Consider the following 15,504-nt stretch of genomic DNA (forward strand, 5'->3'; position numbering starts at 1 on the left):
ATATCCTTTTCTAGCGCCCATGATTAATTAGGCAACCCCCCCTGCCAAAAAATGTAAATTATCTTCTTAAGAAGACACTGTAGATGGCAGTACAGTCAAACCTCAGCTCCTGGACGGCTCTGTTTTGGTTTTTTCAATTTTTTTCAATTGATTTTCCAAATTTATAAACAGACAAACAAACATAAATCCTAACTGTAATTATTCCACTATTATTAACATTGTTAGGTGACTTCCTCAAATCCACCCCAGCTGAATTTCAATGTATATCATTGTAACAGTTTTCCAAAACTAATTTCTCATAAAATTTACTTAATCAATTACCGTAACTTCTTTCTTACTTTTCATATAAACTTTAATCATATTATTATATAAAATCACATATTTAAATCCTAAGCCAATCTGGTATTTGCAAGTATTTCTATTTAAGTTAATAAGCATATTTAGCTAAATAGTCTTTAAATTTCCTCCATTCTTCCTGGTACTCCTCCTCCTTCTGGTCGCGGACTCTTCCGGTTAGGTCGGCTAGCTCCCAAAAGTCCATCATCTTCATCGGACGGCTCTGTTTTTCAACGATTCAGCTCCCGAACATCAAAACCCCAGAAGTAAACGGTCCGTTTTTTGAACATTTTTCAGGAGCTGAACATCCAACACAGTTTCCTCTTGAGTGCAGAAAGCTCCTGCAACCAATCAGAAGTCACACCTCGGTTGTCGAATGTTTCGGAAGCCAAACAAGCTTCTGGAATGGACTACCGGTACGTTCGACAACCGAGGTTTGACTATTCCTCGGGAAACTTCCTATAAACTGCCAAGGTTTATACATCAGGTCAATTCGTTTTCCTCCCCTGCCCTCCTCTGTGTTCTAATCTTGGGAAGATGTGCATAGCTATGGGCCCTTATGATCAACTCAGCAGTAGTTTTTTCTGTCGTTTCATCAGGGTGTGTGCGAGGTTTTGCGACTGGTGGATCTCAGCACCTGTCCATCTTACCACAAGTGGATCTCAAAACAACTGTGTTTCCCCAAACGCAAGCTACAGATGATGGAGAAGCGCCGCATAGCAGCTGGTATGTTACGACTTTGCCTTTTTACGCACATGTGATTCACCAGGACTTCTCAGCTGCCAGGATGGCACCTGGTCTCAGCGCATGGTCTTGTAGGTACACAAGGCTTGCTCAAGCTAAATGGGTCCAGGTCTGGTCAGCTGTTAGATTGGAGACCATCTGAGAACCACATATTGCCGTGAGTTCCATGATGGAAAAATGTAAATGTGAGAAATAATGCAAAAAACCCCACATAAAATAGTATTAATCTTACTTCCCAGAGATGGTTGTTATGCTGGTTTCAGCGAAAGAAATTTCTAACATACACAGCGCTATTCTTCTCGAAAAAGTCAGTTTGCATTTCTTAGTGCAGAAAGTACTGATCTGATGTGTAGAGATCTTTCCTATTCTAATTAGTTCCAGAGGGTTCTGGAAGCTGCATTTTGGATCCTATTCAACTCAGTACATAACACTTAGTGTTAAGGTTTTTAGACTTATATTATAAGTTATTGTAAGTTTAAGTTTAAGTCTGCTGCAACTGGATTTTTATGGACTCTGCCAATCCTGAATGTATTAGATTTGTGAATATTATGCTCACGTGCCTTCAGTAGCCGTAAAGCTCTGCTGGATGAAATACAATTGCCTCTGGTCTATTTTTTGGGAATCCTGCAACGTGTTTAGGTTTTTACTCTGCTAACTATACGTTGGAATCGGCTCTGAGTAGGATTTAATACTGAGTAGGATTTAAACTCACCTTAAACACCTTCCTCATTCTCCTAGAAGGGCAATAGTGCCCACCTGGAGGGGGCAGAAATGAGTTCCAGCAAATTCTGGCTTGAAAAAGCCCTGATACATACACCAAATCGTGGGGTTTTTTTATATGCAGAAGCAGAATCAACTCACCAATTTGAATAATTCCAGCTTGTTTTAATATTTATTTCTTATACAGTCAGTGGTACCTTGGGTTACATACGCTTCAGGTTACATACGCTTCAGGTTACAGACTCCGCTAACCCAGAAATAGTGCTTCAGGTTAAGAACTTTGCTTCAGGATGAGAACAGAAATCGGGCTCTGGCGGCGCGGCAGCAGCAGGAGGCCCCATTAGCTAAAACGGTGCTTCAGGTTAAGAACAGTTTCAGGTTAAGAACGGACTTCCGGAACGAATTAAGTACTTAACCCGAGGTACCACTGTATTCCAGCTTTCTTCCATTATGGACCTTCTTCAACAGTTTTTAAACCCACACTCCAAAGTTATATTGATTCCAATTTAACTATCACAATGGCCTCAAAGACTCCAGAAAATTATCATTTGATGAGGGTACTGGGAGAGTGTTCTCACCGGACACCCCAAAATCAAGCAAACTCCATAAGCAAGAGTTGCTTTCACATTCTGAGACCTCTCTGTTTGCCTTGGCCAATGTTCTAGGTCTCCTTTGCTGATCTTGGCAGGAAGGCCGTTCCAAGAAAGCTTGGAACCCAAGCAGTATAGGATGTGCCAAAGCTCTCTTTTCCCACGAAATGGTGCACTATGAAGAAGAGAATAAACATGAAATGGAATAAAAATAGCAAAACAAAGAATGGCTGTAGCTGGAAGCTCTCCTAAATCAAGCAGAAAAGAAACAAAAACAGGCCGACCTTTGCTCATGGCTTTTCATAGATGGCAGCAATTGCATGGCTTCTATTTCTATGCCTCTATCCCTGGAGCAGATATAGCAAAAACTGTATGTAGGAAGCAGACTGGGAGGCCAGTGCTTTTTTCTGGGGGTATGCAGGAGTACGCATACCCCTAAACATTTTGTGAACTGTTGGCCTCATTGAGGAGCAGTATTTCAATATGCAGGGAGACAATATACAGCCTTGCCGTACTCCTTTCCCAATTTTGAACCAATCAGTTATTCCATATCCAGTTCTAACTGTAGCTTCTTGTCCCACATAGAGATTTCTCAGGAGACAGATGAGGTGATCAGGCACTCCCATTTCTTTAAGAACTTGCCATAGTTTGCTGTGGTCAACACAGTCAAAGGCTTTTGCATAGTCAATGAAGCAGAAGTAGATGTCTTTCTGGAACTCTCTAGCTTTCTCCATAATCCAGCACATGTTCGCAATTTGGTCTCTGGTTCCTCTGCCCCTTTGAAATCCAGCTTGCACTTCTGGGAGTTCTTGGTTCACATACTGCTTAAGCCTGCCTTGTAGAATTTTAAGCATAACCTTGCTAGCGTGTGAAATGAGTGCAATTGTGCGGTAGTTGGAGCATTCTTTGGCACTGCCCATCTTTGGGATTGTCTCCCTGCTTATTTAACTTATATGAAGAATTCATCATGCGAAAGGCTGGGCTGGATGAATCCCAAGCCGGAATTAAGATTGCCGGAAGAAATATCAACAACCTCAGATATGCAGATGACACAACCTTGATGGCAGAAAGTGAGGAGGAATTAAAGAACCTTTTAATGAGGGTGAAAGAGGAGAGCGCAAAATATGGTCTGAAGCTCAACATTAAAAAAAACGAAGATCATGGCCACTGGGCCCATCACCTCCTGGCAAATAGAAGGGGAAGAAATGGAGGCAGTGAGAGATTTTACTTTCTTGGGCTCCATGATCACTGCAGATGGTGACAGCACTCACAAAATTAAAAGACGCCTGCTTCTTGGGAGAAAGGCGATGGCAAACCTAGACAGCATCTTAAAAAGCATAGACATCACCTTGCCAACAAAGGTCCGTATAGCTAAAGTCATGGTTTTCCCAGTAGTGATGTATGGAAGTGAGAGCTGGACCATAAAGAAGGCTGATCGCCGAAGAATTGATGCTTTTGAATTATGGTGCTGGAGGAGACTCTTGAGAGTCCCATGGACTGCAAGAAGATCAAACGTATCCATTCTTAGGGAAATCAGCCCTGAGTGCTCACTGGAAGGACAGATCGTGCAGCTGAGGCTCCAATACTTTGGCCACCTCATGAGAAGAGAAGACTCCCTGGAAAAGACCCTGATGTTGGGAAAGATGGAGGGCACAAGGAGAAGGGGGCGACAGAGGACGAGATGGTTGAATAGTGTTCTTGAAGCTACGAATATGAGTCTGACCAAACTGCGGGAGGCAGTGGAAGACAGGAGTGCCTGGCGTGCTCTGGTCCATGGGGGTCACGAAGAGTCAGACACGACTAAATGACTGAACAACAACAACATTTCGATATGAGTAGGAAAATGAGAGTACCCCTAAATGTTGTTTTTTAGGGGGGGGGGAAGCACTGCATGGCGTACATTTAAATCACACTGCTTCCCCCACAAAGACCTGGAACTGTAGTTTATCCCTAGCAGAGATACAATTCCCAGCACCTTCACAATTCCAAGGATTCGCTGGGGGACGTCATGTGCTGAATATTCAGCGCGTCATGTGAAGCCCATTCTTTCCCTCAATGAATTCTGGACCCTAGACGGTAGTTGACCCCTCACAGAGTTATAATTCCCAGCAGTCCTGAACAAACTACAGTACCCAGAATTCTCTGAGGGAAATAATAATAATAATAATAATAATAATAATAATAATAATAATAATAATAATTTATAGCAATTTATTATTTATAGCCCACCCATAATTTGTTTTAAGGGCATAGGGAGTAGGTACACCATACTCTCCAATATTTCTCTGATGAAAATAGGGATGTCCTATTCTATTATTATTATCATTATTATTATTTATTTTATTAAGCACCACTCATCTGACTGGGTTGCTCCAGCTGCTCTGGGCAGCTTCCAACATATATAAAAACATAACAAAACATTAAACATTAAAAAAAAACTTCTGTATACAGGGTTGCCTTCAGAGATCTTCTAAAGATTGTAAGATAAAGGTAAAGGACCCCTGGACGGTTAAGTCCAGTCAAAGGCAACTGTGGGGTAGTGGCGCTCATCTCACTTTTCAGGCTGAGGGAGCCGCCGTTTGTCTACAGACAGTTTTCCGGGTCATGTGGCCAGCAGGACTAAACCGCTTCTGGGACACGGGTGTTCCTTGCTTTTTTGTGTGTATGTGTGCGGGGGGGGGGGACTTTTAACACAAGCTTCTTACAAGTTTCAAATTTTACAGAAAAATACCAGAAACAAAAAAAGCAGAAAGAAAAAAGTCTTACCCTTAACTAATCTACTACAGAAATCTAAACCCCTTGCATAAATTGGCCTTCACACCTTAATGCATTTTTTTACACATTAAGTTTGAAGTAGCCCTTGTTTAAGTTTTTTTGGCAACGCAAACTTAAAGCGTGCATTCTTACAATGTCCATTTGCTTTACAAATGCCTCTGTTAATCTTTCTGTTCTGCATTGACCTAACATAAATATTGCCGACGCAAAGACAACTTCGACTGTAACCCTTACCTTCTCACCTGGGAAATAAGCACCAACGAATTCAATACAACTTACTTCTGAAAAGGCTGGGTTAGAATTAAAAACCTGATATGTGAAAACAGTGTAAAATATTTTTTTAAAAGTAGGAACTTTCTGAGCTGCTCCTATCCTTTAAAATGTGCAATTTTATTGTGCGATAAAATTTTGAATTTTCCTTTAATTAAATTAAATTTAGAGGGGGGCAATGGCTTTTTTACATAACTAGCTTCAGAGATGCTTTTCTCCCTATGCAGAGATTGCGTGCGTTGACAGATTCAAAAGCACGATGTGGAATTCCTTCAGTGGGGAGAGATTGAAGGACCTCAAAGACTACTATATCGGTCAGCGGAATGAACAGTATGACCAGTTCATGAAACAGGACAGTCTCTTCAACAGGCAGCATAAAAGTGTTGTGATAAACGTGGACAAAAGGTGAGAGGCAAGGGGGCTTTCCGGGTTGTTTTCCTAGAGGCAGAGAGAACAAGGGACATAGCTGTCAACTTACAGATTTGAAATAAGGGACCAGCAGCCTCGGAAATATGGGATCAGCAGCCAAAATAAGGGATTTTCGGAGCACAGGCATGTTCGACTTCTGAGCCCCTCCGAGCCAAAGGCAGAAAGCCCAGCCAGCAGCCAAACGAAGCCTCAAGCGGTGGTTCCCACAGCGCAGCAACCCAGCAAAGGGGATGCAGCAAGGAAAACCACCGTCACCTCTCCGCTGGGAAGCGCTGAGCAAAGGCAAGTCCCCAGGCAACGCAGCCGATTTGATTAGCACAAGGCATGCAAACTCCACCCCCCAGTCGTAGCCAAGCAACACAGTTGGAGCCTCCCTCCTCTCTGGCCGGCAGGGAGGGAGGGAGAGGAGCTGCTTCCTTTGAAACCCGGGAAATTTAAGGGACATCATCAATCCGGGACAGCAACGGGACACGGCGCTAGGATAAGGGACTTTCCCGCCAAATAAAGGACGGTTGACAGCTATGGCAAGGGAAATGGCTGGTCGCGTAGCGTGCAAGTGTCAGGCTGCTGCCGGCGACTGCTGGCCAGTTGCCAGGAACGCACAAAGACAAGGAAATGTTTCTTACCATCCGCTTTTTATTCAGTATTTACAGAGAGAGGCTATAGAACCCAGCCTCTTGGATAATGGCGTTGTCCTGAGTGAATCTCCACTCCCCGTCTCTCCCACTTCCTCATTTGTCAATCTCATTGTCTCCTCTACAGGTGCTGCTATGTGCCCTTTGTCTTTGAGCTCTTTGTTGTTGTTGTTTAGTCGTCCAGTCATGTCCGACTCTTCGTGACCCCATGGACCAGAACATGCCAGGCACTCCTGTCTTCCACTGCCTCCCGCAGTTTGGTCAGACTCATGCTGGTAGCTTTGAGAACACTGTCCAACCATCTTGTCCTCTGTCGTCCCCTTCTCCTTGTGCCCTCAATCTTTCCCAACATCAGGGTCTTTTCCAGGGAGTCTTCTCTTCTCATGAGGTGGCCAAAGTCTTGGAGCCTAAGCTTCACGATCTGTTCTTCCAGTGAGCACTCAGGGCTGATTTCCTTAAGAATGGAGAGGTTTGATCTTCTTGCAGTCCATGGGACTCTCAAGAGTATCCTCCAGCACCATAATTCAAAAGCATCAATTCTTCAGCGATCAGCCTTCTTTATGGTCCAGCTCTCACTTCCATACATCACTACTGCAAAAACCATAGTTTTTACTATGCGGACCTTTGTTGGCAAGGTGATGTCTCTACTTTTTAAGATGCTGTCTGGGTTTGTCATTGCTTTTCTCCCAAGAAGCAGGCGTCTTTGGCTCGCCAGGTTCTGGGAGATGGAAGGTCTGGAATGCTTTCTAAAGTCACTGTGTCCGTCAGCTGTCCCCCCCCCCCCCGCTGCTTCCTCTTCCTCCTTCTCCCCCATTATTTCCCAACTTCCCCCTCATCTGCCTCTGAGCTGTGACCTCCCTCAAACCCCTGTTGTAAATCTGTCACCTTTTCTAATTGCTAAGATTGAAATCCGGCTAACGCGGTTCTGCTGTTTTATGTCAGCTATGCAGGTGAGCTACACAAAATATCTGGAAGCATTTCATTTTGGATTAGTTTCCTTCTGCTAAACTGTCTTCCTCTTCCTCCTCCCTAAAAGGGTCAAGCCAGGGAGGTGGTTTCTCCCATTCCTCGTCTGCCCAGACCCTGACAGCAAGGGGCTAAACCTGTAGTATGGAACCGCCAATCCATGGGTCTAATTGGGGCCACCAGGCCTCTTGATTTGGCCTGCGGTATTATTTTGGGCAAACCATGTCCACCTGTCCTTCACCTGAGATCACATGAATGTCAGGTGGGGGAGATCTCTTCACTCTGATCAGTGTGCAAAAATTCGAGATAAGGGTTCTTATATCTCACAAGGCACAGTGAACCGTCAAAGAGCAGCCTGCATTTGGCACTTTTACAGGTGCTTCATAATACCTGCGCCGTGTTTGTAATAACACAATCCTTTGCACTTTAGAACTCCTTACCTGTTGATATCAAGCCAGGCACTTTCACTGTATTCTTTTTGTTGCCTGCTGAACGCATTCATATTTAGATAAACCCACCCAGATGTTTTTTGTCTATGGCCATACTACCCTGAACACGCCCAATCTTGTCTGATCTCAGAAGCTAAGCAGGGTCAGGCCTGGTTAGTACTTGGATGGGAGACCGCCTGGGAATACCGGGTGCCGTAGGCTTTTTTTTTTTTTTTAAGGGACTTGCTGATCAGAAGGTCGGCAGTTCAAATCCCTGCGACGGGGTGAGCTCCCGTTGCTCGGTCTCTGCTCCTGCCAACCTAGCAGTTCGAAAGCACGTCAGAGTGCAAGTAGATAAATAGGCGGGAAGGTAAACGGCATTTCCGTGCGCTGCTCTGGTTCGCCAGAAGCGGCTTAGTCATGCTGGCCACATGACCCAGAAGCTGTATGCCAGCTCCCTCAGCCAATAAAGTGAGATGAGCGCCGCAACCCCAGAGTTGGTCACGACTGGACCTAATGGTCAGGGGTCCCTTTACTTTACCCAGCTGTTTAGAATATTTTGATGAGCTTTAAATTGCCTTAGTCTCTTTTATCCTGGTTTTAACTTTCTGTACATTTTAAATTATGGCTGTAAAAAAATTTAGTGGTGATTTTATCGTTTTATGGTTTTGTAAACAGCTTTGAGTTGGTGTATATATTTTATCAAACAAAGAAACAAACAAACAAGTGTGCCCCCACTTTTCAATTTCTAGTTCATTCATTCAGAAGCAGCATGGGGACGACGATCGGGAGGTTGTTCAAAAGATTATATCGGGAGAGTTCGTAAAGGAGCCCACGTACTCTACTTCCTATGGAGAGATGCCAACTTCTGTTGCAGCAGCTGTATACATCAGAATGGATGAATTGCGCAAAGGAGAAATGATAGTAAGTATATTCTAGCCTCATAGAGCCGGACATTTTTGTGTTAGGAGCGTCCTACTCTCGTGTAGGACCCTGGCAGAGACACATGCCCGACTTGCATGTTCTCTCCCTCCTGGTCGATCGTTTGGGAGCTTCTAAAGCTTTCTTCTGCCCGAACATCACAGCAACATAACACACTTAGGCATCCGCAGAGTATTCGAAGTTTGCGTAACAGAACCAATAGCACAGCATTTTGGCTAATCTACGTTTATTTACATATAATACACACGGAGCATTCTGACATAGCTCCTTCCTCTTTCTCATCAGACAGCAAAGAGAGAAAGAACAAAGGACAATAGTCCCACTTCACGGAACACAGTAATACCAAAACATCCTGTCTCCGTCACTTCCCACTCTGTGGAATGAAAACATACACCGTCATGTGATAGACAACAATCTCATGACTGCAGACATAGGGAATGAATCTCCAACATTTCGTGGCCGTGGTGGGACTATATAGCAGGGGCCATCAACCTTTTTTTTTTGAACTCGTGGGTGCATTATGAATTTTGAGAGTGTTGTGGGCACCAGACACAAAATGGCTGCCATGCAGGTGCAGAGGGGGTGGGTTGCCCCCCAGATTGGGAGGTCTCGGCGCACGTGTGACATCACATTTGCGCCACGTGATGTCACATGTGCCTCTCAATGCCGTGCAGGCTAGTGCAGGCCTTCTGCTAGGTTGCACCAGTCCCTGTGGAAACATCTGGAGATGCTGCATGGGTTGGTGTGACCCCGTGACACCGTGCAGGCCTGGGCAACCTCCTATGACATCGTACTGGGCCCCCTCAATGTTGGGGGGGTGGCCGGCTGGGCCCCCTTCAAACAAAAATTTGGGGGGCTGAAGACTCCACCCCCAAGAGCTGGTGTACCTCATGATTACGGTGGTACATTGGGTTACAGACGCTTCAGGTTACAGACTCCGCTAACCCAGAAATAGTACCTCGGGTTAAGAACTTTGCTTCAGGATGAGAACAGAAATCACATGGCAGCAGCGGGAGGCCCCATTATCTAAAGTGGTACCTCAGGTTTAGAACAGTTTCAGGTTAAGAACGGACCTCCAGAATGAATTAAGTTCTTAACCCGAGGTACCACTGTACTGAAAAACTGCATTAAAAGGGAGGAGGAAACAGTAGTTCTTTAGGACTGGGGATCCCTATGGGCTGGTGTCTAAACAACTCACTTATGAATTGCACTTCCGACTCCACTCATTGGCTTCACTCATTTAGTGACAGGCAGGATCAGTCAAGCTGGTTCATATCGCAGAAATTGTTTAGAAGAGTTCCTGCTCTTTCTATATTTTTTTGAGATATTCTGCAATGAATGTAATTAGAATTGGAAAATGTATACATTGCAATGAGGCGGGAGGGAAGGAAGTCGACAGATTCTAAGAGCCAAGGCGATACAGTGGATATAGATGATGTGAATGTATAATATTAAATGGAAATATATATGAGTTCCTGCTCCTTTCCTCCCCATTCCCTGTAACTTTCGTTCTAGGAGGGCCAGGGACTTAGTAAACAGTCCCCTGTGATATTTTATGCATTGTGACTTTTTTATGCAAAGTATTGGAGCCTCAGCTTCAGGATCTGTCCTTCCAGTGAGCACTCAGGGCTGATTTCCTTCAGAATGGATAGGTTTGATCTTCTTGCAGTCCATGGGACTCTCAAGAGCCTCCTCCAGCACCATAATTCAAAAGCATCAATTCTTCGGCGATCAGCCTTCTTTATGGTCCAGCTCTCACTTCTATACATCACTACTGGGAAAACCATGACTTTAGCTATACGGACCTTTGTTGGCAAGGTGATGTCTCTACTTTTTAAGATGCTGTCTAGGTTTGCCATCACCTTTCTCCCAAGAAGCAGGTCTTTTAATTTCGTGAGTGCTGTCACCATCTGCAGTGATCATGGAGCCCAAGAAAATAAAATCTCTCACCGCCTCCATTTCTTCCCCTTCTATTTGCCAGGAGGTGATGGGACCAGTGGCCATGATCTTCGTTTTTTTGATGTTGAGCTTCAGACCATATTTTGCGCTCTCCTCTTTCACCCTCATTAAAAGGTTCTTTAATTCCTCCTCACTTTCTGCCATCAAGGTTGTGCCATCTGCATATCTGAGGTTGTTGATATTTCTTCCGGCAATCTTAATTCTGGCTAGGGATTCATCCAGCCCAGCCTTTCACATGATGAATTCTGCATATAAGTTAAATAAGCAGGGAGACAATATACAGCCTTGTCATACTCCTTGCATTCAGCAGTTCTGTACAAATGGAGTGGCAAGCCTTAGGCAGCCCAAACCGAATTAAATCAGACTCTGCAAATACGGTACTTTTAAAGGTGGTCCATTCAAAAGTTGTACAAAGATTGGTGGAAGGATAATAGAATCATAGCGTTGGAATAGACCACAAGGGCCATAGAGTCCAACCCCCTGCCAAGCAGGAAACACTATCAGAGCACTCCTGACATATGGTTGTCAAGCCTCTGCTTAAAGACCTCCAAAGAAGGAGACTCCACCACACTCCTTGGCAGCAAATTCCACTGTCAAACAGCTCTTACCGTCAGGAAGTTCTTCCTAATGTTTAGGTGGAATCTTCTTTCTTGTAGTTTGGATCCATTGCTCCGTGTCCGCTTCTCTGTATCTCCTCACGGTTTGCATTTCTTCTCAGGCGAATCTGCAAGACAGTCGTGTCATAGTTTTGGTCAGTCAGGGGGCAGAGATCATCCGTCTGAAAAAAGAGAAGGTTGAGGAATGGGCAGATGCTGCCACAATGACAAAATTTGGCAAAATAAAGATGAAATATCCCAGGTAAGCATGACTGAAGCATTGGGGTGGGCTGGCGCGAGATAGATATTGGGGGGTTGTGACGCATGGGATCAAGCCCATTATATAATGAGGGAAACACAGGTGCTATGTTGTAGACTAAGTTTGAGGCCCCTTTAACAAATCTATTTCCCTGTATCTGTACGGAGTGTTCAAATATTATGTGGTTTGCTGGAGCCAATGAGAAGCTGGTTTAGAACAGAACCTAAACAGTACAGTCATACCTCGGATTACAGACTCTTCAGGTTGCGCGTTTTTGGGTTGTGCACTGCGCCGAACCCGGAAGTACCGGAACAGGTTACTTCTGGGTTTTGGCGCATGCGCAGAAGCGCTAAATCGCGCTTTGCGCATGTGCAGAAATGCTGAATCGCGACCTGCGCATGCACGGATCATGTTCGCAGCCCGAGCATCCACTGTATTGAAATTTATTCATGTATGCGACTACGGCAGCAAGCACGTTATTTGCACAAAGATGGAAAGAATAAGAAGTCCTGACGAATAAGAATGGATACAAAAACTTGTGGACTATGCAGAAATGGCGAAACTTACCGGAAAAATAAGAAATCAAGATAACAAATTAAAAGAAGCTAAATGACACCATTCAGTTTTCAAAACGGACCAATGGGGTTGTATTCAATTAAGCTTTACTCTGAGCAGGCCCACTAAAATTAATGAACATGACTAAGTTAGGTCCATTAATTTCAGTAGATCTACTCTGAGTAAGACTTACTTGAATACCACCCCATGGCTTTGAGGTGGGGTAGTATATCCCAAGAGATGCAGTGATGGCCACCAACTTGGATGGCTTTAGAAAGGGATTAGACCAATTCATGGAGGAAAAGGCTATCAATGGATCCTCAATATGTCAGCTATGTCCTGTTGTGCTCAGTTTCTCCTTGTGGGCTTTTCCAGAAGCATCTGGCTGGCCGCTGTGAGAACAGAGTGCTGGACTAGCTGGGTCTTTTTCCCCAGGAGAAAATGAGAGCTGATGCTCTGGCATTTGCCCCAGAGAAGCAGTGCTGGATGTAATGCGTATGGGTTGCTCGTGCGTAAGCTGCCGCCTCTCCAGGCTAAATTGCCTTGTTAAACCTTTCTGACTGGACAGCCCTTCTCACCGTGGCTGCCTCAGTCGCTAGCAGAATCCGTCAGTGGGCGTTTCTTAAACCTCTTCCAACATAAAAGTTGTTTGACGCCCAGTCTCCTGCTACTCTCACTGCATGGAAGCCTTCTGCGCAGGGAGGGCGTGGGTAGCGGAGGACCTGTGCTCTCCCCGCTGGTGTCCAGTGAAGAGTCCTGGAGCCCTCTCGCCGATTCCCCCATCTGCCCCCCTTTATCCCTGGTGTCGCGCTGATTTGCTTCCCCCTCTACTGAGCTGCCCCTCTCGCTGCTGGGCCCTTCTCCAGCATCATCTGAGAGCCTTCTCTTCGCCTCTAGCTCCGATGTCAGTTCCCTGACACTGAATTTACATATAAGCTCAATAAGCTATAGCTTAGGGCCCCACTCTCTTGGGGGCCCCAAAAAAATTTAAAGGGGAAAAAATGGATGTACATTTCCAAAATATAAGATTAAAAAAATAAAAATAAAACCTACATACGGCAATAGTGTTTTGTGTTGTGTAGGCTCCTATGATGTAAATACAGTGGTACCTCTGGATATGAACAGGAACCATTCCGGATCCTGTTCGCATCCTGAAGCGAATGTAACCCGCGCCTGCGGGTCGTGATTTGTCGCTTCCGTGCATGCGCGTGATGTCATTTTGACAGTCTGTGCGAGTGGCGAAACCCAGAAGTAACGCGTTCCGTTATTTCCGGGTCGCCGCGGAGCTCAACCTGAAAGCTCTCAACCTGAAGCATATTTAACCCGAGGTATGACTGTACATGGGACATGGGTGGCACTGTGGGTTAAACCACAGAGCCTAGGACTTGCCGATCAGAAGGTCGGCGGTTTGAATCCCTGCGACGGGGTGAGCTCCCGTTGCTCGGTCCCTGCTCCTGCCAACCTAGCAGTTCGAAAGCACGTCAAAGTGCAAGTAGATTAATAGGTACCGCTCCGGCGGGAAGGTAAACGGCGTTTCCATGTGCTGCTCTGATTCACCAAAAGTGGCTTAGTCATGCTGGCCACATGACCCGGAAGCTGTACCTTGGCCAGTGAAGCGAGATGAGCACTGCAACCCCAGAGTCGGTCACGACTGGACCTAATGGTCAGGGGTCCCTTTACCCTTACCTATGACTGTACAGTGGACCCTCCAGATACGAATTAAATTAGTTCCACATCCTGAAAAGTCTGTTGGCAGAGGTGCTGCTTCTGCGCACGCGTGCGGGGCGATTGAGCGCTTCTGTGCATGCACATGGCACACAGAACGCTTCTGCGCATGTGCTAAACCCAGAAGTATACACTTCCGGGTTGGCCGCATTCGTAATCCAAAAGTTACGTATCCAGAGCGGTACGTAACTAGAGGGTCCACTGTAATGTGCCCCATCTGCTAGCCTGCTCCCTAAAATATCACTGGTTTGCTCATTTCTATATACAGGGTGCCTACATTCTGCACGGACTGGTTGTAACAATTACTTTGATAAAACACATATTTTGTTATGTGCAAATGGCTTTAGATAGCTGTTAGGTCCAGAAATTACCATATAGCATATATTCAACACAAAAAAACAGTGAAAATTTGTTGTTGACAAAGGACAGCTGGACATATAAAGGGCCCCATTACCTCCAGTAGGGCCTCATCAAACCTAAATCCAGCCCTGCAAAGAATAACTGTTTGGCCTAACCGGAAGAATTCGAAACTTGCGGGACCAGAGATTCACAGAAGACTGGTGTACATTTACGGACTATTTGGAAAGTAATTGTGATGACCAGATTATGTTTGTAGGTTTGCAAGAAGTTTTGTGAGGTAAATTATTTGAATTATTGCAAAAATGGTTAAAGAGGTGGAGTTAAGATAATTGTGAGTTAAGATAATTAACGGCAATAGGAATTAAGAAATGCAGAAGAAATGATAAAAATGGTGGATCATCAGAGGTGCTGATGGAAGTCCAAAAAGTTTGTATAAGATGTGAAGTTCTGTGGAATGTATAATACAGTGGTGCCTCGCAAGACGAAATTAATCCGTTCCGTGAGTCTCTTCGTCTTGCGGGTTTTTTCGTCTTGCGAAGCACGCCTATTAGCGGCTTAGCGGCTATTAACGGCTTAGCGGCTTTAAGAAAAAGGAAACAAACTCGCAAGAACTCGCAAGACGTTTCGTCTTGTGAAGCAAGCCCATAGGGAAATTCGTCTTGCGGAACGACTCAAAAAACGGAAAACCCTTTCGTCTAGCGAGTTTTTCGTCTTGCGAGGCATTCGTCTTGCGGGGCACCACTGTAATTGGTATGTTGAAATTAATAAAAATTATATATATATATATATATATATATACACACACACACACACAGAGAGAGAGAGAGAGAGAGAGAGAGAGAGAGAGAGAGAGAATAACTGTTTGGCTGCAGGGGGATGCCACCCTATTCTCAATTTTGAATTCCCTTTTCAGTGATGACGAGCTGTGTCAAGTCTTCCTCAGACAGAACTCCTGGGAATCGTTTAAGAAAGATCTTCTGGGCGTTGTGATGCGTCCCAAACTCATGAAGATGGTGCACCCTCCTCATCCGTGCCCGACGGAAGAAATCTACGACCCTTGGTGCGTGAACCAAGCGGGCGTCTTGGACCTAAGCAAGATGCGCCACCAAAAAGAACTTACCTCGCAGAAGTATAAGTTCGTTCCCGTCGGGGCGGAACACGGAAAACAGAGTTTGCCAAATATTCAGCCAAGACTGATTCATAGCATCACAGTCC

General features: G+C 45.0%; 1 protein-coding gene and 1 non-coding gene across 2 annotated transcripts in view; both read left to right on the top strand.

Annotated features, from left to right (window-relative positions):
- CNBD2 (cyclic nucleotide binding domain containing 2) overlaps positions 1-15,504 on the top strand; it is a 30,834-nt gene that overhangs the window by 15,008 nt on the left and 322 nt on the right. The window contains exons 8-12 of the mRNA XM_077924133.1: positions 936-1,062; positions 5,663-5,840; positions 8,646-8,817; positions 11,513-11,652; positions 15,203-15,504. The exon at positions 15,203-15,504 is cut by the window's right edge and continues 322 nt beyond it. Coding sequence (XP_077780259.1) covers positions 936-1,062; positions 5,663-5,840; positions 8,646-8,817; positions 11,513-11,652; positions 15,203-15,504 — 919 coding nt within the window. The remainder of the gene's footprint in view (positions 1-935; positions 1,063-5,662; positions 5,841-8,645; positions 8,818-11,512; positions 11,653-15,202) is intronic.
- On the top strand, positions 7,997-8,115 carry LOC114585727 (5S ribosomal RNA). The gene has a single exon (XR_003703966.2). It is a non-coding gene; the product is annotated as a 5S ribosomal RNA (ribosomal RNA).

This window comes from Podarcis muralis, chromosome 1, assembly GCF_964188315.1.
Source record: "Podarcis muralis chromosome 1, rPodMur119.hap1.1, whole genome shotgun sequence".
In the NCBI taxonomy this organism is placed as follows: domain Eukaryota; kingdom Metazoa; phylum Chordata; class Lepidosauria; order Squamata; family Lacertidae; genus Podarcis; species Podarcis muralis.